This window comes from Dermacentor albipictus, chromosome 1, assembly GCF_038994185.2.
Source record: "Dermacentor albipictus isolate Rhodes 1998 colony chromosome 1, USDA_Dalb.pri_finalv2, whole genome shotgun sequence".
NCBI lineage: Eukaryota > Metazoa > Arthropoda > Arachnida > Ixodida > Ixodidae > Dermacentor > Dermacentor albipictus.
In genome coordinates, this window is record NC_091821.1 from 258506190 (window position 1) to 258529057 (window position 22868).

Below are 22868 nucleotides of genomic sequence, written 5' to 3' on the forward strand. Positions count from 1 at the left end.
AAACAGTATTATAAGCAGAGAGTTTATTCCTGGCCATACTTAAGCATAACTTTTCTTCCCTCAGCCATTGTTCACACAGTCAAAAACGTCCCCTCTCTCTCACTAAAAAGGAACATTTTGCTTATGAATGTGCACTTTATTTTAATATTTATACACCTTCAAAAGCATTAAAGAACGCCTTTAAAGGTGCAGAAAAATTTATTTCATATGGATGCCAGGAGCAGCCATTTTATGCAGTGTATCATACATGATCATGAATGCCCAAGAAAAATCTTCAACAGGGCTTGGGTGCAGCCATGCCATTTGAGCCACACCATTTAAGGCAAAGCTGTATTGTAAGGCAAGCCACAAGATGTTCCATGCAAACTAACCAAAACAATTCCTTCATGGCAATGCTGAACATGCGAGCGGCAACTGTTTGGAATGTGCCTAGTAAGGCCTGCCACATCAAAAAAAGTGATCAAGCATTTAGCAGTTCAAGGCAAGGTTGCCAAAAGTGGCACTCAAAATGCAGTACTGGCATACAGTTTCTAGGCCAGCACAAACAGACCTCAACAAGTCATCTTTGCCCATAGTATTCCCTGCCTCAATGTGAGGTGGTGCTTCCCAGGATACCAAGGATAATAAATAAAAACCAAACCTATGGCTCAAAGGACTGAACAGCCAGCAGGTAATTAAAAAAAAAAAAAAAACCCAGGGAGGGCAGGCACAAGAAGTCTTATTACACGAGTGGCCACAGTTCAGAAAGTTTTGCGATGAAGGGCCCGCATGCCTTCCTCTTCGTACTCTCTCTTGGATACCCACATGCGCTTGAATGTGTCGAGAGAAGCAAGAATGGAGCCACCAATCCAGGTAGAGTACAGCCGTTCTTGTGGGGCTGATATCTGCGAGAGATTATGCATAAGAAACCAACACACTCATCACAGCCAAATAAGACTCACCCTGATTTTGATTCCCTTAGGTGATATCTTCTTCACCTCACCAAGCAGCCGATCACCAAAGCCTACAGCAAGACAAACAAATATGAGCAGTCAGTTTTTCAGCGCACATGCTGATATTTTCCCAAAGGTAATTGGCCCCCTACCTTTGAAAAGTGTAGACCCTCCAGAGAGAACAATGTTTTGGTATAGAACCCTACGCAGATCCATGTCACACTTGTGTATTGCGAAGACGAGCACCTGATGCAGGCCCTCAAACTCCTCGCCAATAAGGTCTGGTCGGAAGAGCACCTCAGGTGCCCGGAAACGTGCTGGTCCAATTTCAAGAGTAGTTCCATCGGGCAATGTGTAATGAGCCTTCTCCGTATCCATCGTCTCTTCTCGTTGGGGGTTATTGGCCAAATAGCAAGCTTTTTCCTTCACCGTCTTGACAATCTCAAACTCTGCTGTCGTGTGGAAGTTGGTACCTTCCTTCCTCAGCAAGTGGCGTAGATAAGCAGTCACATCCCTGCCAGCAATGTCCACTCGCAGAATGCTGTGGGGGATGGCAAAACCTTCGTATATGGGCACTGCATGGGTGACGCCATCACCCGAGTCAAGCACCACACCTGTTGTCCGACCTGTGGCATACCTGGTGGAAAACCAGCAGGCAGTAAGCACCAACGCATCTGTCTTTTCACTCAGCAATAACTTACAGGCTCAGGACGGCTTGCATAGACACAAATAATGCTGGAACATTGAATGTCTCAAAAAATATCTCTGCGGAGCGTTCCCGGTTTCTCAGCGGGTTTATGGGAGCCTCGGTGAGGAGGACGGGATGCTGCAACAAAGCACTGGTAAACTTATGAAATTTCAGTAATGATATCACACATACCTCTTCAGAGAATGTCTGTAGCTGCTCTTTGGAATAGATGTACTGCCATATCCTCTCCATATCATTCCAGTCTATGACAATGCCATGCTCCATCGGATAGCGAATGCTCAGGAGACCTCTGTGCTCCTACAGGAAACAAACCTCAGAATGGTAAATGTGGTGCAAGAGGTTTGGCATCGCTCATCAGCTATCCCTTGCCAGACAATCCAATGAAAACACAATTGCAACTAATGTTTGTAAAGATGTAAATCATATTGACTTTCTTTTTGTGATTTTGCACTTTTGCTGTTTTCTTTTTTTTTTATTGCAAAGCAGAGTAAAGTAACCTTTTATGATTATGATATTGCATTGCAATCTGTAATAACATTTTGGTATATTTTAAGACTCTTCTGCACAGCATTTTATGTCTCGATGTAATCCACAGCAAGGTCCTTAATCTGTGTACTATCTACATTTTGTTGTTTCATCATCCATTTCTATATGCCTCTATTGCAACTTTAGTAAAACACTTCATCTGTTGCTCTCGTGAAATCTGATGAATGCATTATTGCCTAACGTACCTTAAACACAATGCTGCACATGCCATGCAACAGCTGCCTGGGCACACGTCAAGCTGTTTCATCACAGCCTTTAGCCTACACAGTAGAGGTGTGCTAATAGTAGTTTTTGAGACCGAAGCGAATACTAATTGAACAGTGCCGGAGGCAAATAGAATATCGAATATTTTTCATATAGTTTACTAATATGTACAGCCGTCTTATCACTATTATGAAACGATATTCGCATCCTGGTATTCACAACATTACAATGTTTGTCACTACACTGCACATTACAAAGCATGCTTTATTAAAAGTACAAAGGGAGTATTAGGAACAACTAAGCAGTGTGTTCGGAAACTCTGGGCTTTTCGGAGAATACATGGTCAAACCATATCATATGAAGTTTGGAAAGGCATCCTTATTGGCTGAAAACTGCAACCAACTGAAAACTGCAACCAGAAACGATCCGACAGATATATACATCATCAGTTTACAGTGCAAAGTATATTACCTCACGATGACTATTCATGCTCGTGAGCAGTACACAAAGGGTTAAGCACAACTGCAGCTATGAGCTGCTCTGTCACAGTTCGACTCGCATAAGCTTGCATTTGTAGTGGCTTCTGAACTGTAAGGTTCCCTGCCTACAACAGCACGAAAACACCTTTGGGCACTGCGCATCAGGGAGGTAGCACATGAATACTTAGTTTAGCGCAAAACGACAGACACAAGAAAGACGACAGGTCTGTGTCTGTCGTTTTGCGCTAAACTAAGTATTCATGGATTCGCACCAACTAGCCCGCCAACGCATTGTGCTGAGGTAGCACATGCAAACCAGAAGTGCTAATGGAAACATGCTGCGTGCATTTTAAGATACTTTCATTTGGGCCTATGCTGCAATATTGATTAATATGTAATGAAGTGTGCCAGAGAAAATGGTTGGAACGTAGATGTCTGGGTGTTTTTGATGTCAGTATGTGCTAATATTCAATGCGTTTTGATTCGAATTAATTTGGCAACACAATACTTTTGCACAATCATGGACATTTGCAAAGTTATGTCTGGCAGGCTGGGCCCAGCTTCTATCAGCAAGATTGCTTATCTTATGTTTTAAACTTTGCAGTATTCAACACCAGCTACATGTTACTCAAGCTGTAATGAGCTCTTCTATTAAAAAAAAAGTTTCTGCTCTTTCAAAATTAAGATATGGCATTGCATTTGGACAGCATTACAAACACAGTTCAAGCTCATATGACAACATACAAGGAAAAATTTACCTTTTCAACATCTCTGTAAGCTGGCTGCTCAGTCACCAGAAGGTTGGGTCTACAGACTACATGCTATTTCAAGCTTTCAGGTGAAAACATGCTACTGCTGTCTATGCATATCGTTTTCTCTCTTTCTTTAACCTTCTCTGTATGCTAACCTAGAAGTTGGGCAATGTCCCAGCTCAGCAGTGGACACTTCCTGGCCTTGTTGTTGCAACTAATAACCCCTTTTAAAGAACACTCGCCAAAAGTGATCTTCAAGGATGTCAGCTAAGAGCTGATACAGCGCGGTGGCTTATGAAGGCCAGATGACATTGCCCTTCACTTTCAATTACAAATGCAAAGGTTGGTCTGTGAAGAGTTTACTGTCCCTACAGAACTTTCCACAGCAGCCAATTTACAGAACTGAACTAAGTTTATTCCTCAGGTACAGACGGGGGACAAAATTTTGTGGGATGTGTAAACACATGTTAAAGTGCATCACTGCAATTTCTGATGATGCAAACACCTGCTGTTAAGACATGTCATTGCAGATCCTTTCGTGCTTATGTGCCTGCAAATATGCAGTACAAGGCTCTTGCTTCATCGGACAGTGCAATAATCCAGTTTGACATGCGCGCACAGATCCAGCAAAATTGTTCCTACCTATACATGCCTCTTTGAACCAACTAGCAAGCTTTCCAGAAGAGCATACATGGAAAAATTAACCTGCGAGAGTTCTGGACATTTAATGCCCTCAGGCCTTGAGATTATTTCAAATAATTAAATGTGATGGCACATCTGCATGAACAGTGATACATATGTGTACAGGTGTGGCCGCTGCTAGCAGGAACACGGGAGTCTGTGGCAGCACTCTGCGGAGTGCCATTACTGACACCTCATGAAGTGTTGCTGCACAGGCGCAATCAAAGTGATAGGCGAAGCGGGCTGTGCATTTGCTACAGTTCCTCCCTCCACTGCTCCCACTAGCACTGCTTCGACGTTTGCATTGCCATGTCATCAAGGGCAATAAAGTTTTGCGACTAAAGCAGGATTCACACGACAGGATGGATTGCCAATCCAGCCAACGCATGAGCAGAACGTAGCTCAGTGCCACCGAATCCCATGACACTCAAAAACACCACAGATGAGGTGCTACTGGCGTCAGTTGCTGCAACTCAACAACGCCAGGGTAGTCTGCAGACTAAATTGGCAATCCATTCCATCATGTAAATCAAGCCTAAAAGCCATGTCGCAAACGTGGCTGCATTCTTCTTGATGCAAAAGACATAAAAAGCACAGCTACATCTGCATTGCCGATAATAAAGAAGAGATAGAGCACACAAACCCTTCACAAGTCAGTGGGTTTATGGCAAATATTGAAAGACACACTGGCGTGATTAGAATGATGCCAACGTTTGATATGGTCCTGGTCTCCGTGACCCTTTATAAAGAACTACGGTGTTTTTATGCCACTTCACTTCTTTGTAGCAAGTTGCTGCGGGATGGCTGAAGTGCCAGAGGATGAATGCTGCGCAACAATTGCAGAGGGTGATGAGACCAAGTGTTAGACACCAGTTGCTGTGGTTCGCCTGGAACAAACAAGCTGGGTGTGTTGCTTCTGGAATGCCTCACTGTTACCTCCCACACTGGATTGTGGATCAATTGTTGTTAGCAATGCAACCCAGCACCAACTGCATCATGGGCTCAAACAACACAAGCTGAATGCTTCGTTCTACAGGGGCAGTATTCTTGGGTGATCACTCTTAGTGATATTGGAGATTTCGCAAGACTTGGCATTGGACGCATTGAAGTATGAGGCTGATGGTGCACTTGGTACTCGGAAGATAGCGAACTTGGCACAGCGCCAAAAACGGTGTTGGCCTAAATGTGCATGCTTCTGATGCCGAGTCACGCAAAATTCCTCTAATGTAAAAATATCCACGAAAGTGATCACCCAAGAATACCGCCCCAGCTGTTTGCCCCAAAGTTCACACAGCCAGATAGCTGCTGGAATTGTCACCCAAGTGGATTTGCCATGGTGCCAGCCAAAGTCCCAAGAAAGTGATAATTTACATTTAATTTAGAATAAATTCAAAGCACGAAGTTTCGAAAATGGCATTCTTTTTTATAAAGCAATAAACGTTTAAAATTATCCTTAGCAAACAAAGACTGCCGTGAAAGTATTATTCACATTCCAAATTCTGTGCACCTGCAAGCAGTACGATAAATCAGCCTGCATAGATTTGACTTTCGGATCAGTTGCATGAATACCCAGAGCTGCTAGTGCACATGATCTATACAGACGCCAATGCATGCGTGCCAAAGGTAGTGAAGGGGAGGAAGCATAGCAGATGACATGCTGGGTGCTCCACCATAGCTTTGATTGTACATGTCACAAGAGTTCACAAGATGGCAGCGGTGGTGCTCTGCGCAGTACTGCTACGAGCTCCCATTTTTCCACTAGCAGTGGCCATGCCTGTACATATTTGCCAATCTGTGAACTTATTGTAAAATTTATACGGACAGGGCATGGAGCAGGGGGTTGCATGCATTTTTTTATAATGCTTGCCCTGAGCACACACCTCTTCAGGAACACTATTAAATAAACACTTTATTAATAATGGTTTACCTTTAGACACAACACACACGCAGCATCAATCTTGAAACAGCAAAGACTGAAAGCAATAAGCTGTTGTTAGGTCAGTTACTTTTTCAGTAACTCTGCTGTTGCTGATTTTACCTTCTTCAGTAATTCGCCTGTATAAACTTGCTTGACTCGAGCAGCCCTCTGGAGTCTTTCCACCATCAGAAGGCTTCCAACAGAAGGTTCGGTGACCGATGAGGGAAACGTTATGGTGGACAGAATTTATTTTTCGTACACATAACGCAACAATCGTAAAATAAGCACAAAATTAGAGTTGGCAGGCAAGCATATAACATGTGCCATACTTGCATCCAGACAGACAAGCACGCATGCACTGGGTGCTGTTGGCATGGCAAGGTTAAACTTCGCTTGACCTCCTTGGCTGTGCATAATATGAGCACAAACGAAGTCAGGGGACATAAGGGCTTTGAATGCATACCTCTGCTTTCGGCCCTACAAATATGTCTCCTTCCAAGGCACCTGCCATGACCCTCTTGTGCTTTGGTCGTCCAATGCTGCAATAAAAGTCTCCCACTGAATAAATGCTGAGAAGACAGGGCGAAAAATAGCGATATAAGATCAACGAGTGTATCTACATACAAGTTTGGGAAGTGGCATTTCGGTACTTGGTCGCCAGCAAAACCTGCCTTTATGACGCCGGAACCCTAAGTGTACAAAATCATTTCGTGGAGTGTAAGACAGATGCATCCGCATGTCAACAATGCAAGAATAATAGAAAAAGAAACGCGCTCTCAGTTGCACTGTTATAAACTACTGAGCAATGGTTGATACTTAACGATATACTCGTACAACTACTGAGCAATGGTTGACACTTAACGATATACTCGTACAACTACTGAGCAATGCTTGACACTTCACGATATACTCGTACAAAAGATGCTTACGATCGCGCCTATAAATCTAAGGTTGCAAACACAACAGCATTGCGCTGAGTGTACTCTGTACTACCATGCTCTGCACTATGCGATGACAAGAGTACTTTGCAGAAACAAAATAGAGAATGAATTACAACAACGCCCACGCGTCGACCAGGCAAGTACGCGAAACCATTAGCTTGTCTGCCAAAAAAAGTTCCCAACTAGAGTGCGAGATGCGATTTTTGCGCTAAAAAGCAACACATGTCGCATGCCAGGTGTGGAAGGGTAAACTTAGCAGTAAGTGACATAAGAAAAGAAGAAACACACAACAGTAAGCAGCGACACTGGCCACTGGAACGTGTTCCGCCCAGCCCATCTGTCAGTAGCTGCCTTTATCATCAGACAAGCATAACGACAAAGTTGCGTTTTCGCCTGTTTGGGCTCGCGCGGGTAATTTTACCAAATCTGATTGCTTCCGCAAACTTATGTGCTCTGTCTGCACGATTTTCGGTGTGACTCATTGACCAAGAACATGGCGGACGGTTTACATTAACAACTCAAGTTTAAAAGGTTCTGTGCGAGGTTCTATGCGAGAAACACAAAGAATGGGTACTTACATTGTCTATAACTACTGGTTGATTAACTATCACGTCATATGTTTCCATAATCTATCACAGACTTTACCGGTTATGCCAAATATTGAAAGCGGCTTCACAAACGTCCTACCCACTGTGCACGACACCGTCGCGCCGTGTTCCGCGCCGCGCGTAGTAGGTGTTTCCTTCGCACTCATCAAACTCATCCTGGGTCTTCACGGTTATTTTTTTAAATGAAATTTATTTGTTTTATTTCATGGAACAAATTTCTTTTGCGCACTTCGGGCAGCGCTAGCTTAATCGAAAGCGGAGACTCGGCGCTCAAGGAGGCGGCTGCAACCGCTCTACGAGAAACAGGAATTTTCAACATGGAAGCCAAGCGACTCGTCGGCGCCTCTAGCTTCCCTGTAGTCGGCTTCCCTCAGATTCCGCCTGGCTTGGACGCACTTTATTCAGCGTGTCTACAAATATACAGCGATCAGCCAAATCCTTTGCAGGTTGCAGCAGTCCTTAAGTACTGGTAAGTGCAGGTTTCACATTCGCTACCAAGGGTCTCTTTTGTGCTTTACTTACGCACGCTGCACAGAAAACAGAAATGCATGCTTCGATGAGCAGTGCTGTTGGTGCCCCTGGAACGCCCAGGTGCAAGAATGTATGCTGATAGCTACGCTATTTTGGCGGCACTCGTGTTTCAGGCTAGGTGGACCAGACCCACTCGACTATATCAGCATGTACGCCAACCAAGGGGATGAAAGCAAAGATATTCCCCCGCACTGGCACTACGTTAGCTTCGGACTTTCGGACCTTCACGGAGACGGCAGGGTTCACGAGTACGTACAGTCCATCTTACCTGTGCTGCGAACTTGTCGGGAACAGAGGCTGGAATTGTCGCAGGATCTCAAGTGCAGACACGCCAAGTGGCTTTGGTTTCGAGCTGACATTCCGGCTGCGTAAGGAACCCGACGAGACAGGGCCGCCGACTTGGCCTGCGGCCGTGATGCAGGGTCTGGCCAAGTACGTCTTCCAGTCTGGGAACGTACTGTGCGATGGCGATCACGTCTCCTGGCACTGCCCGCTGGACAACAGCGAATCGCGGATCGAGCACATGCTCATGATGGAGGACCCGCAACTGGGCACCGTGGTGACTCCGTTTGGGCCTGTCAGCTTTATTCAGGTAAGGCCCCGTGTGATCACGGCGATCAACGCTGCTAAACATTTTCATTGCGCCGCAGATTGTCGGCGTGTGCGCAGAGGAACTCAAGGCGGCCCAGCAGTGGAACGGCCGCAGCTTTGTGGCTCTCATGCAGCGTGTACCGGGCGCAGGCGGGCCATGGCTCGTGACGAACATGCGCCGAGGGGAGACGGTTTTTGAGCTCGACCCCAGTATCCAGGTGCCCCTCCCCCCTCTTGGACTGCATGCCCACTGCCTGGGGCAGGCACCGAGAGACACCCTTTGCAGGACGCTGTAGACCAGGGAATCGAAAACGAAGGGTCCGACCTGAGTGGCGTCAGTGCCAAGCTCTGCTGGTCAGAGGAGTTCCCCCCTGTTGTGCAAAGTGCCAAGGAGTCCGGGAGCAACACCTCTGTTGACACACCCAGCATATCACATTACGAATCCGAAGAAATCAAGCGGACTCTCAAAAAGGGACTGCTGGGCAGCCAACCAAGCAGTGAAACAGAGTGAGTATAACATTTCCTGCCGAGACTGCACAGTAAATTATTCTACAATTCTCCATTCTTTCAAAGGGACAACGGCCTGGAAACACAAGAGTTGGCTCAAACTCGAGCTTTGGAAGCAGTTCACCTGCAGCTGAATTTGGAAGCAGGGCTGCTGTTTCCCTTAGTCTTGAGGTAACATGGGAGCAAAGATTGTAGCATGATCTTGTTTCACAATGCCATTTACAATATTTCAGAGGAAGATTAAAACATGGCCGTCATTTTACGTTCAAGAGTTCAGTTGACAGCACTGCAGTGACACTTGTTGTTCCCAGTGTTATTGGTGCCTTTGCAAATGCAGAACAACCATATGCAGTACAGGGCTCTTGGTTACAGGTAAGAAAGGTTAGTGTTTCAATCCTTCCTTGCTTGACTAAACAATCTCTGGATTCAGATTCTGCTCACAGAAGACCTTATTTCGGAGATGACTGTAAGCATGGAAGAGTTATGCACCGCGGAAGGTGTAAGTTCCAAACAACGGGCATTTGAGAAGAACTTGTTTGTAACATCCTTGCTTTCTTTTTCAGCTGACACTGCCCAAAACATACACATGGCCCCAACGAAAGATGGCCATTACACTTTTGCCAGAAGAGCTGTGACCAAGCTGCTTCTATTTATTACGATGTGCATGAACTTAAGAGACTTTATCATGAAAATTCATGCTCTCAAAAAGTGCCTTCACAACTTGTGCAATTGTGGTGCTTTGGATGACCACATTATACCGCACTTGTATGAACTGTATAGAGACTCCTAGCATGATGTGCTTTTCGCAAAAAGTGCCTTAGCAATTAGTGTGAATATGGTGTTGCAGTTGGCATTTACAATGTACATAAGTGCATTTGTAGCACGCAAACAACTACAATGCAATCATTTTTGTGTTGTGGTTCTTGTAGCGTGTCTTAATGCTTTCACACTGGCTTCCTTGACATGCAGTTGTGCTCTGATCTGTACATTTGTTTATATGACGCTGTGATTGAAAACTACATGTTGACTAGGAAGGATGATGTCACTCACCCAATATTACTGACGCCAGTGCTTGCCAGTAGCTGTCAACAATGGCACAGTTCTTGATGTGCAAGTAGAGGCATTCTGTTGGATAAACTTTAAATACCTGGAATACTTGTACCAAACAGGTGGATGTGGACACTGCCGCAGGAAAGACAGGTGGCCTTTTATTCTTTTAACAAAATGATGCGCACAGTGTTGCCTTCATGTTTACGGGTGTCATCCATTGTGGCTTCACTGTGGCAGATTGCTCCACCACCGCAATTTTTGTAAATCCAGTGTCTTTATTAAATAAAATGTCAGAGGCACATGATTTGAGTGTGCAGTTATGTACAGATGTACAGACATGAAGTTTTGGGCTCTTTCATGACAATGCCACCAGACCTGTAAGGGCATTCAGAGTGACCTTGAGTGAAGGGAGTGGTGCATGCACCACAGCAATGGCTTGGGACTTCACAACCTTTTTCGCCTGGAGGAGCCAGCTGTTGAGGCCCTACCTCGTTTGAACCCGATGCATACTTTGAGGCCCCGCTGTTTCTTGGATGTATCCCTGCGCATGACAGACAACAGTGCTTTCTCCGAAATCGGGAACCAAGACAAATTTTCAGGGGGAAAAAGGGTGAGACACTGTTGCTATCTCCACAGTAGACACTGTTTTATCTTTCGAAGCTCAGCTATGTCCATCAAAGATCGGAACTTTATCTGCAATTGAAGGAGAAACATTGTCAGACCAAGTACTGCTTATGCAGTTTTGGAGTACTGGCACTACACATTACTTCTAAGCTCCCGAATGTGTTGAACAGCTTGATTTCCAAGCATTTCCTGTACATTACATTGAAAATTTTTTTAAAAGTGTAATCAAGAAAATGCTTCCACTAATTAGAAAAAAACTGGACAATTCCCAGGAGCAAACTCCCAATGGCCAGCAAGTCCAGCTATTCTGAGCAGTAAGCTTTAAAAGGGTGCTGCAACACCTTTTATGAATGTTGTAGAACATGCCTGGCAATAAAACGCATCTGGTTACTGATGTTTGTGTGAACAGTTATCTGCAATCAAATGCTTCTTGGCATGCCCTTGTGGCCTTTCCCTCCTTTTCATCACTTATGGTGTGCTCAACAATGAGCCTACATGAAACAATGCCTTCCCTTCTCCATCCACCAACACTCCAAGCTTTAGTACTGCACGGCCTCTAAGCTAAGGTGGGATGACCCTTTGTTACAGAGTCCATTACTGCAGACCATAGTCTCAACGTAATGGCATTCTCTTCAACCATATGGAACCACCCTTTATTGATGATGAGGCCTCATTGCTTCTGATCAAAAGCACTGCTTAGCTACATGCCTAAAGAAATCTGGCCAATAGCCTTTGTGTTTATGAGTGCATCATAATAATCACGAAAAAGAGCAAGGTTTCAGGTACTTGGAGGCACAGTGCAGCCATTACGTTTTTTAAGTAGAATTTCAAGCTCTCTACAGTGCATACAGAAATGCTTGGCTCAGCTGTTTAAAAAAAAAATAATTGAATTATGGGGTTTTATGTGCCAAAACCACTTTCTGATTAAGAGGCATGCCGTAGTGGAGGACTCCGGAAATAGTACACTCCAGAAAGCACCACAAGTGTTTTTGCATTTCGCCCCCCATTGAAATGCGGCCACCGTGGCCTGGATTCAATCCCTATGGTGTTAGGCTTAGCAGCCCAACACCATAGCCACAAAGCAACCACGATGGGTGGCTCAGATGTTTGTTCATGGCAGTGCTGTCCAGCAACTAAGCAGGTTTATGTGCTGCATTCAAAAGGTGTCGCAGGGCCATTTTAAAATGTGCATGCACCAGAATTGCAGACCTTTCCATCAGAGTGGTGGTAACTGGCTACTAGAAACTGACTACAGAACTACTACAGACTACCAGAACTGGCTACAGTCCTGCAAAAACATGCGACTTGGTGGTTTTGCAATACTTTTCCATTTGTAATGATGTTTCATGCAGGATTCAAATGATCAGATCACAACAGTGGTGTTGCATGATCAAATCACAATGGATTTTTCACACGCCACTTCTAAACAGCCCAACAAGCGTGCGAAAACTGTGCTGCTCTGTTGTACTGGAGCTGAAGCCCCGTGAATGCAATTACTGGAAGTTGAGTTTGGTCATAAAACAATTTTCTAGTTCACTGAGTCGTGAATGTATTTTTTACATGTTGCAATATCATTTATTAATTTTTAGCCTATGGGCCCCAAGGGGCATTGCATGGGGAAGTGAGGGGGGGGGGTCGAAAAACAAAAATATCACGACACTCGTGTAAGAAAGCAAAAAAGAAAGTGGTAAATGATAGCCTAGAATTTTCATAGAAAACTTTCCAGCCGCGGTAGAACAGCACGTGTGAAAAATAAAGCACACAAAAACTTGCGCAGATTTGTGAATCGCAAGGAATCCGCATTATGCACGGTATTTTGTAGGTAGCTGACTATCTAGCATTGTTTGAGGTTCTGCAAAGCCCAGAGTTTCCTTCAAAAATTACTAGCAGACACACTGGTGCTAATGTCTATCAGAGGTGCAAATATGGCAGTTTAGCCAGCATAAGAATGATGTGCAGTTCATGGACTTGCTTTTTAAACTTGGTCATTTTGGCATCAAATTGCTTTGAGACTTTGAAAAGTGATCATATTCAGCAAAATATTGTTACGGGGATGTTGTGAGTATAGAAAGACTATACTTACAACATATATACAGGATGAGTCAGAGTAGTTAAGATGGCTGACCACCAACACTCAGCAGCCAGCATCTCCTACCTTCTTCCTCTCTCTTCTTTCATGCTTCCGTAACACGACCCCCGGGTGGCAAAGCGCCGTCTCGGCGCATGGTAGGCTAAGAATTGCGAGCGAAGTATGGCTTCAGCCGCGAAACATGCACGTCAACAGGCGTCTGACTTGAGGATGCATCAAAGTGTAGCGGTGAAATCTCGTAATTTACGTCTTAACTTGGTGTAGGATATCATAAGGCCCTGTGTAGCGAGAGACAAGCTTCTGGGAGATTCTCTCTTCTTTCATCCTTCCATAACAATATATTATAAATTCAAAAAATCGCAATGGTTACACATGTGCAAAAAGACTTGATTGCCTTACTGTGTTTAGAACTGAATTGAATTTTGGGGTTTTATGTGCCAAAACCACAATTTGGTTATGAGGCGAGCCAGATTAATTTTGACCACCTGGGGATCTTTTAACGTGCCCCCAATGCACGGGACACAGGCTATTTTGCATTTTGGCCCCATAAGTATGCGACTGCAGCGGCTGGGATTTGATCCCGCGATGCTGTGTTTAGAAAGAGTGCTTGGAAATTTTGAAATGTAAAGCCTAATATATAACGTTGCAGGAACGTCTGAAGCGACAAGCAAGAAAGTCAAGGAAATCCATATACTAACCATCATTTCCACGCCAGAAGATTGATCGTAGTGCCAGAGTTCTCCCTAGTAATCGTTAGAGATGCTGTATGTTGTAAAGCATTGCCAGACAATGAACACATTCTTGTAAGGCGCACAAGTGTGTGCGTGATGACAGCAGCAAGGCAACGGTGACCGATTTGTTGTACTCTGGCCAAAAAGTGTTATGGCGCAGTGCTGCACATGTCACAACACTAACCTCGTGCAGTAAACATGTTTATGCAATAGACTGTCTGTTCACAAGCTATACCAAAATGCACACCTAGGGGGGTATTCTGTAAGAGTCCACCTAGTGGACTGTCCATTCCCGCCGCCGCTGATTGGATGAAGCTGTTTTGAGCGAGAAAGAGACGAGCAGCCCCAGCCAATCAGCAGCGGTCGAAATCGACAGTCCACTAGGTAGACTCCTACAGAATACCTCCCCAAATCAGCTGGATATACAGTCAACCACAAAAGTTAATGGTCCACAGGATCTTGGAAAACATTGAATTTCCCAGCAGCCTGTAATAGTAGCCAGTAATCCGTACATCAAAATCTTGTTTGCACATGCTAGTAGAGGCTGGAAATGAGAATACCAGGCTGCGTTGTGAGGCTGTGGAGATATTCAACTTTTTCTCAGACCTCGTGGTCCGTAAACTTTCGTGGTCAACTGTACGGTGCGAGACATTGACACAGCGATGCCATAAGGAGACCAGGATGTAATATGATGCTTGTTGTGGGAACAATGGTTATGAAAGTTGTATGCACAGAGAAGTATGATACATATCCAAATATATTTAGGGATTCTGAACCCTCTGTGGCACATATCTTTTCTAGAGGATTGGATAAGAATTGGCACACACCCAATGACCAAAAAGGGTGAAGCCCTATTACAGGGACGTAAATATTTCACTTAAAGTGTTCGAAAAAAGATTTTGTGCTTACCGCTGTACTGTTCTTGCTCACATTTCACTCCCCTGGAACACACGACAACCCTCCCTGAATGGATGTGTTAGCGCCGCTATTCACAGCAGCTATTTTCTCACGGACGAAAGTAGTTTATCATTCTGTTCTTAAAAAACAGGGAAGTAACTGTGCCAAGTGTTACATTGAACAATGAAGACTCTTAAGTGCGAACTTTCTGCGAAATTTAAGCAAGAACAGTGCAGCAGTAAGTGCAACATCTTTTTTTTTAACACTTAAAGCAAATTGTGCACATCCCTGTAAAAGAAAATATTAAAAATCAAACTGTTGAATGTCATGTACCATTCTACTAAGAGGTCTGTGTGCATTAGTGATGCCTTTAAGCCAGCATTACATGTACAGATCTTATTTTGCGATTTATTTTCATATTATGTAGAAGAGATGCATCCACTGCCACTCTTCTGTTGGTGAAAATTACATGCTATACAAGCAATCAATTAAGTGGTTGAATATAATGCGCTATTCCATTAAGAAGTCTGTGTGCTTTGGACATACTTACGAGCCGACCTTATATGTACATGTTTTATGTGGAGATTTATTGTTCGACTACGAAGAACAGTGTTGGGTTCACCTGCACGGCTTAGTCAGTCAGAATTAAACCACAGAAACCGGTCCACTGTGTGAAGAAACTTGGGGAATTGATCCAAATAATGCTTTGCACTAAAAATTGGAGGCACTTACACTCCACTTGACGAAGGCCTACTGCGCCGAGTTCCTGGCTTGATAACTGGCCGCGGTTTGTACAGGTCGGAAGATTGGTAGCACTTTGATGACGCAGATTCTGACCTGCAAACCACAAAAAAGTAATTGAAATGCTAATAATCAGGCAAGCACTTTTTTATCTCACCTAGCCCGAGGTTCACTGCCACTTGATCGTCGCGCAGGCCGCCGTGTTCTATCATTAACTGATGCATCTGAAAGCTGGTCAGTCTCATCACATGACATGGCTGCCACTGCGTCCTCGGAGGTATCTTCCCGTGAAATGACCTTGCGAGGCTCTGTTCGTAATGAAGACCGCTCCTCATGGTGTTTTTCCTTGCCATACTTTGCAAGTTCACTGAAGTCTATGGTTCCTGTTGGTCGCTTGCCTTCCGTGAAAATGGATGAGAACTCTTCTGAAACATACTTTGGGTTAATCTTGCGGGTCCGCCTGAGCCCCATTTTCGGCTTGGCTGTTCCATCAGAAACATCTGTGGACGGAGAGTTTGTGAGTCCCCTGCCAGTGCTGCTGCTCTCGTAAGGTACTGGGCAGGGTGGCTGGGGCTCCTTGGCTGGTGTCGGTTCATGCTGCTCTGTAACCTGCGAGTGTACCGACAAAACCTTAGTTTGCTTTCTCCAGTGATAAATTCAGTGCAAAAAGGTTCATACCTGTTCTACAGAAGCAGGTGGAGGCACAACTCCATCAGACACACAATGCTCTGTTTCAGATCTGCTCAAGCGGTCATCATCCTCATTACTGCTGCTTGTGATTTTCTTAACTGCAAACGCAGAGTGGGCACATGAATAAACTCTTTATGACCCAAGCTCATTTCTAGGCACTCACTTTCTCTTAGTGGTATCTTTTTTCTCTCCCTAGATGAAGCATTGTCCTCCTCATCACCTGAAGATACACTGATGCGGTCATCATAGGAAGACAGATCGCTGGTGTGGACTGAGCTGACAGTCACGTCGGACCAGGCGCCATCTGTTTCATGGCCATCTGAAGCTTCTCGCTTTGGTCGCTTTTTCTCTGGTGAATGCTTTTCAGTGGTAGTCTAAAAAGATAGAAAGCACACTTACTGTGCTCCATGCAATTAGAATGAAGTACCAACCTACCTTTCGCCTGGATGCTTCATGTCCGTCTTCCACTGTGGGACTCTTCTGCTCAAGTGGCGCTGCAAAGCTGGAACTGCTTGCTTGGTCATTATTCTCCATGTGCACTTCATTATCCGGCGTAGGCACCTCATTCTGCATGCCTTCAGCTTGTTTCTCAGTGATGGTGCTCACCAGCTGCAAGTCAGCTCCACTGCTACCAAACTGCTTGTCACTGACATAAGAAAACCTCAAGATCTCCGCTTCTTTTGCTTCAACTAACTGTAATGCGCCATGAGAACTTTCATCGTAAGCCTTCAATGAAGTTTCTAGCGAAATTTCACCAGACATGCTCTCACTAACTTTTGTTCCCATTTGATAGGCACATGAAACCTTTTCCTCTGACTTGTCTTGCGAAACATGCTCTACCATTGCCAAGGGAGAATCTCGACAAACATTTTCATAGTCTTGCTGTGATGAACCACAAGGATTGGCATTTAGTTCAGGAGGCTCTGATCTGAAACTTTCTTGCATCTCCATATGGAATGATGCATCATCAGTTGCTTGGAATAAATTACAAGATATAGGTTGCAGAACCTTTTCAGATGACATCTTTTTTGAAGTTCCACTATCTTTGCTGTCAAATGAACTTGGCCTATTGTATGCTTGCTTTTTTTCCTTTTCATGACTTTTCTCTTTTCGAGAACTTTCACCATGTTTCTCAGATGACTTACTTGACTTGTGCTGCCTGGAGGAATCTTTCGTGGAACAACGGTCTTTCTCTCTCCTGCTCTCACTGTGTGACCTGTGACTGTCTGAACGATCCCTGGACTTATCTTCTCGAGAATGCCTGTCACTGTGTCGCTTTCTGTCATCATTGCGTTGGCTACTACTGTAATGGCGGTGTTTATCATCCAACCGCTTCCGCTCATTCCTACTGTCACTGTCCTTTGATCTACTGGACTGGCTTGAGTATCCTTTGCTCCTCTCATCTTTTGTTACATCTGCCCTGTTCCTTTGGGTTTCCTCTCTTGAAGAGTTTCCTCTGTCCCGAGATGTGCTGTACTTGTCTTTCTCTTTCAGCAGATCTCTGCTTTCCCTACCGGAATCGCCATCACATTTATTAGACTTTTGCATTTTTGACCTGCTTATGTCAGAGTTTTTTCTTGATATATAATTTCTTGAATGTGACTCCGATCTACCTGAATGTGAGCAGGATTCTTTGCCTTTCACAGAGTCCACCTTTCGTTCTTTCTTGTCTTTGTCCGTCGGCTTGACTTCCATCTTTGTCATGGCAGCTACTTTATCATTATCCTTCCTGTCAAATTCATTTACAGTAGTTTCGTTCTTCAATGAGTCCGGCTTCATGTTGTCCAACGATGCAGGAAGTTCAACATTTTCAGTGACAGGCTTATCATCTGCACTTCCGCTCTGACTGACGGCTGGCGAGTCAGACTCCAGAGCGTTTACTGGAGTGGGCAGTTCAGAAGATGCCTCATTTGGAGCTGGATCAACAGGTTCTACTGAAGTTTCACAGACATCATAGCTTTCAGCTTTCTCAACTGGCAGCTCAGCAGGAATATCTTCAGTGTGCTCATTGCTCTCTGTCACAATCATCAGCTGATGTTCAGATGACGAGTCCATTAGGCCATCAGGCATCAAAGCTTCTGTGTATGGTTTAGGAGAGCAGCTGCCGGGGACGTCCTGTGTTGTCTCATCTAAAGGAGAACAACAATTATACCAGCTTTTACTGCTTCAACAAAGCAGTCTACATTTTCACACCTCAGGTTCTGTTCACGTGCAAGAGATGTTCACTGGCTTCAGCAAGTGCAATATAGCTGTGCGCTCCCATATTACAGGGAAGTCTCACACATAATTGCAGTTTTACATATCTGTATGCACAATGAACTTTAGAGGTAGTTGCTGCAATGCAAACTATAGGCAACTCTTTTAAACATATTCTATTTACAAAATAAAAATATGTGCAACAAGTCGGCAAGGAAACACCACCATGCATAGAGTATGGCAAATTTACTACAATGAATAAGAATAGTGTTGCAATGTATTTTTTTTTTCCCTCAAGAATGACCACTGTATCTCTGATCAAAAATGTCAGATGCAGGTTGCCTTCAAATCTCTTCACCTGTCTTAGAAATCTGGAACAGAATGCTTGCCACTGGCCAGTGAGCAGCTGCACATGAACTGCACCTTGTACCACTTGCAAATATCTCACCATTTAAGCTAATGTGTTTTGACTTCCATGATGGTCATCAGCAACATACAGTATAATTTTAACTGCAGTACAAAAAGAGTGCCTTTAGGAACACTTGCAGATGCTAGTCACAGTGGCACAATTTTTTCCCCAGTAACTGTCTAACCTGGTGTCAAGATCAACTAAACAAGATAGGAAAATGTCGAGTTTCAATACCCAATGTTGACAGTGACATGGTAGATGGCAACTTGTCATTCACTCAGTGGCAATGCGCAAGATATGTGCAAGAAGTACTCTAGATATTTTGGTATTGTCATCGATTAGACCAGTTCTCTGACTGATGACTTGCAACTGCACTTTACTGGAATACCTGCTTGCCACCCATTATTCCATACGTTGGTGTGCTGTGCTGGCCGATCATATACAGTGTGTAAAAATCAAGCTCGCGGTAATGTTGGCAACGTATGTCAAGTTAACTTCTTGGCCAAATTTTGCCTGCCCACATAATGTCCAAGACAGCAATGCTTTTCTATGCTGAACATGGAAAGTATGCCCGTGCACTGGACTCTCATGATTTGCAAGTTCTGAAGTTGCACCTAGTGTGCTAGGTCACAAGGACGCTCAATGCAGCACCTTGACTGAGATGCTGCAGAAACAGTGCCACTTCGACAGCAGAAAGTGCTTTATTAGATGAGTGCTATAAAATACACCAATTAAAATGCTCCAAAGACCAGCAAATTTAATTGAAGATTTTATTTCATGTCTCAAACAAAGTTCTTTTGGTTTCACTTTAAAAAAAAGTAAAAACACAAGTCCTTTCATGATCACGTAGCACGATCTCACCAATAATTGTATAGAAAACCGCTCATATTTATAATCGACAAAGTAACATTTGTAAAGCTTTTAACAGAATAACACGTCTCAAAAACACCTCCCAAGCAAATTTTGCATTCTAGAACTATGAATACACACACAGGTGCTTATAATGATTATATTTGAAGATAACAGAGGAATTGCACTATTATTTGTTTACACTATTGCACTTTTCCCTTGAAATACGTCGCATACTAAAAGAACCAATATAATTTCTATAGCCAACATTAAAAGTAACTCCAATCATTCAGATCACCGCTTGTCAAGGCACTGGACAATATAAGAGGTCAGTGCACTTGCAAGTCTTTCCAGCAGCAAGAGAGCATTCCTGTCAATTAATTAATGTGAAAAATCACTTTTACTACTATATTAACCAAAAAGTGGTCATATGAATATATATATATATATATATGTATGTATGTGTGTGTTTGTGTATATATATATATATATTACTCCTAATACAAGTCTGCATTGTGCAGTGTTGCCTGACAATAACGAGATCCACAATGACAATGGCATCCATTACAGTTTCTAACAATGCATACAGTGAAAAATTAATGTAGTCAGGTGTATTGTGCAGTATAAAAACCAAGAATTTTTGCATTATATTTTCTATATGCAGAACCTGTAATCCCCAAAATTACCCACAGCAGTACAGAAAAGGCGCAGCTGCTAGCACAAAACATTCAAATAAATCGTAATTGAAGAGCATATGAGCACAATCTGCACGTATGTACACATGTAATATCACAATGTGATGATCGTGAGTTATCACAAAATCGACTGGAATCTTTAGGCAGGATTACCATTTTACACAAGGTTTACATGAACCAAGGGCTAAAAAGGTCAACCACATCGAGCATTTTTTCATGTGCCCAGCTGGTGTACCATCACCCAGTGTATTAGTATCTGGGGAAAAGTTGCTACTACATTAGCAACCAAACTGTTACATTGTCATCTATGAAGCAGTGGTGAAAGGTGACGCATGGTAAAATGCTCTGTGTCGTTAGGCCTTCTGGGGCTTCAGGTTAAATGACCTGCTCCCACTGGCAGTGCTGTTTTTTTCTGGAAACAAGCTCTCTCTGCATGCAAGCGCTGTAGTCTAGCATTCAGGAAATTCCTGCCATCAGCCAAATACACAAAGCTCAGGACATGGCACTTTTTGTGCAGCAACAGCTGCAGCTTGTACAAAAGTCAAGCCACTTCTGTTGCTTCACTAAATGTCATTTCCCGAGCTCTGGAGCACAATAGTAGTTCCTCTAATCGCCAGACGTAGCACAAAACGTATGCACGACCTCTGGCAAAGATGTATGCCCGCTCCGAGAACCCTCGGGCGTCACAACCACACCGTACAATGTCAAACATGCATTGCTGTTAGCAACAGGTCGGTTAGTAGTCGAAAGCATCGTCAAATACCTATACTGAATTCAGACTTTGGCGGCGGTGGTGGTAAGGCCGACGTTTGAGGCGGTGGTGGCTGGCTGATGAAGTCTGTAATAGTCTCGGCCGCCGGTTGCTGGGTTGAGGAGTCCTTTTCCGAACTCAAACCAAGATACTGACGCACGCCGTTCTCCACCTCGGGCGTGAACACATGGTATATTTTTGGATTTACTATCTGGTCGACCAGATGGTCCATACCTGCTGACAGCATGCCCGACCTGGGAAGCGGGCACAGCATCATCAATGAGCGTCAACGCGAAACGTCTAGCAAAGCCAAAGACGCAATTACTCACTCGTTTATTTCCCTGCGCATCATGTCTCGAACATGGTTTTTGTTCATGTCAGGAGTCCATGTCTGCGTTGACAGGAACTTTGTGATGTAGCCTTCGATCCTTTGCTTCAGGTTCAAATAAGCAGGCTGCAATGGCCACAAGCAATCACGTTCCAATGACATGTTTCGCTTCATCACGGGAATTATCACTCAAAACTTACTTACCTTTGTATCGACATCGCCAAGGCAGTCTCGCCGTAATTTATCAAAAAGGCCACGGGATTTCAAGTGGCTTACAATGCTTGCTGTTAATTTGGGATCGCCTGGCGGTAGTTCTCTCACGCTTGAACTAGAAGTCATCTTCGCGCTTAACTAGTAAGTGTCCAAGTACGACACATCAAATTCGACAAAACATCAACACTACGCATTCCAAACGTATAACCACAAACTTACAAACTAAGCAAGGAGGAGGAAGCGAAATTAGACAAATAGTTCTAACATCGACTAACAGACACCTCACCGTAACCGTACCCTAATGGATAAGTTACAACATAGCGGCAGCCGCAGCACAGAACTGGCCGCAGCACCGCAGCGTAAACAACGCCCGACACCGACAGCACTCGTTTCCCAGATGGCCTCAGTTACGTACTTTACCAGTTTGATGGTTGGTGAATAAAACATTTACAAATGAACATGTGCAAAATTTTATCAAAAATTAAATTTGGCTAACGCTGCTCCGACCACCCGGCGGAAAATTACTTTATATCCTCCAACATGGCATGTCGTGACAGCCTGCCAGCGCGCGTAGTCTCGGAGAGAATCTCATACCGTAATTATTATTGTATTAGACTCAATGCTGTGCATTCTGCACATGCGCTCCAACATCGCCTGCACCATGGCCTGCACCAACTTGTCATTATGCGACGGGGGCAACCGGGGGCGCCTCATGGCGCGTCGCAGACATCGCCTTCGGCCGCGTTTCGCAGCGAGCAATCGCATACTGTCGAAGCCATGTGAGGCAGATGCCGATGTTTTTTTCGCCCGTTTCAGCATATCGCCGGTTTCCACGGCAGGCCTCGCCCCCGGCCCTTCGCTGCGGCACAGGAGTCCTACGGAGGACGCTGCTGCGTACCTGCAGAACGCTGTCAGCTGTTTTTCCTGCGCTTGAACTACTTCGCCGCCTGCGCGCCTGATGCTGAGGTAGATGTTGATTCTTGGCTGAGGGCAAAATAACGCCATGCCTGCCCACCTGCGCACGACCCACTGCCTAAACGAGCTTGTTCTAGAGCGGGCAGAGGTGTGTACTACGTAAACCTACAAGGCACAAAACGTTACTGTCTTCGTTAAGGCTGTTTCACATGCTGTGACGGGGGCGACAATATAATCGGTGCAGTCGCACGCGTCGCATTTTAGAATCCGTCATTCATATAAGATGACCCA

The 22868-nt window shown here is 44.4% G+C and overlaps 3 protein-coding genes across 7 annotated transcripts; 1 reads left to right on the plus strand and 2 right to left on the minus strand.

The window, feature by feature from the left end:
• Positions 1-179: 179 nt before the first annotated feature.
• Arp1 (Actin-related protein 1) lies at positions 180-7896 on the minus strand. 2 transcript variants are annotated; one of them, XM_070531243.1, is made up of 8 exons: positions 7741-7896; positions 6846-6910; positions 6685-6760; positions 1813-1938; positions 1634-1758; positions 1085-1569; positions 942-1003; positions 180-884 (listed from the first exon to the last, which is right to left on the minus strand). In XM_070531243.1, exons 1-8 carry the CDS (start codon positions 7786-7788, stop codon positions 741-743), a joined length of 1131 nt encoding a protein of 376 aa, XP_070387344.1. In that variant the 5' UTR covers positions 7789-7896; the 3' UTR covers positions 180-740. The 2 variants fall into 2 exon arrangements, with proteins under 2 accessions (XP_070387344.1, XP_070387345.1); XM_070531244.1 differs by lacking the exons at positions 6846-6910; positions 7741-7896 and adding exons at positions 6231-6276; positions 6342-6414 and having other exon boundaries at positions 6685-6747.
• A 151-nt stretch (positions 7897-8047) lies between these two features.
• Su(fu) (suppressor of fused) lies at positions 8048-10753 on the plus strand. The gene is made up of 9 exons (XM_070531242.1): positions 8048-8239; positions 8415-8549; positions 8614-8893; positions 8952-9110; positions 9179-9399; positions 9466-9570; positions 9633-9771; positions 9830-9898; positions 9963-10753. Exons 1-9 carry the CDS (start codon positions 8088-8090, stop codon positions 10032-10034), a joined length of 1332 nt encoding a protein of 443 aa, XP_070387343.1. The 5' UTR covers positions 8048-8087; the 3' UTR covers positions 10035-10753.
• On the minus strand, positions 10570-22750 carry LOC139054359 (biorientation of chromosomes in cell division protein 1-like 1). Of its 4 annotated transcripts, none has more exons than XM_070531239.1 (9): positions 22561-22750; positions 21451-21575; positions 21134-21375; positions 16657-18350; positions 16385-16595; positions 16210-16319; positions 15689-16140; positions 15523-15627; positions 10570-10990 (listed from the first exon to the last, which is right to left on the minus strand). In XM_070531239.1, the coding sequence occupies exons 2-9, from the start codon at positions 21495-21497 to the stop codon at positions 10894-10896; spliced, it is 2958 nt and encodes a 985-aa protein (XP_070387340.1). In that variant the 5' UTR covers positions 21498-21575; positions 22561-22750; the 3' UTR covers positions 10570-10893. The 4 variants fall into 4 exon arrangements, with proteins under 4 accessions (XP_070387340.1, XP_070387339.1, XP_070387342.1 ...); XM_070531238.1 differs by lacking the exon at positions 22561-22750 and adding an exon at positions 21654-22531; XM_070531241.1 differs by lacking the exons at positions 21134-21375; positions 21451-21575.
• Between the last annotated feature and the right edge of the window lie 118 nt (positions 22751-22868).

What these genes read in the sequence shown, in the direction of transcription:
- LOC139054359 (XM_070531238.1), bottom strand. Translation starts at nt 21,788, where the DNA reads ATGACTTCTAGTTCAAGCGTGAGAGAACTACCGCCAGGCGATCCCAAA. An exon ending in ATGAAGCATCCAGGCGAAAG is followed by an intron (nt 16,596 to 16,656) that starts GTAGGTTGGTAC and finishes CTATCTTTTTAG; the next exon opens with ACTACCACTGAAAAGCATTC. An exon ending in GGCAGTGAACCTCGGGCTAG is followed by an intron (nt 15,628 to 15,688) that starts GTGAGATAAAAA and finishes TGTGGTTTGCAG; the next exon opens with GTCAGAATCTGCGTCATCAA.
- Arp1 (XM_070531243.1), bottom strand. Translation starts at nt 7,788, where the DNA reads ATGGAAACATATGACGTGATAGTTAATCAACCAGTAGTTATAGACAAT. An exon ending in AAATGCCACTTCCCAAACTT is followed by an intron (nt 6,761 to 6,845) that starts GTATGTAGATAC and finishes CTTTTATTGCAG; the next exon opens with CATTGGACGACCAAAGCACA. An exon ending in TTGTAGGGCCGAAAGCAGAG is followed by an intron (nt 1,939 to 6,684) that starts GTATGCATTCAA and finishes TGTTTCCTGTAG; the next exon opens with GAGCACAGAGGTCTCCTGAG.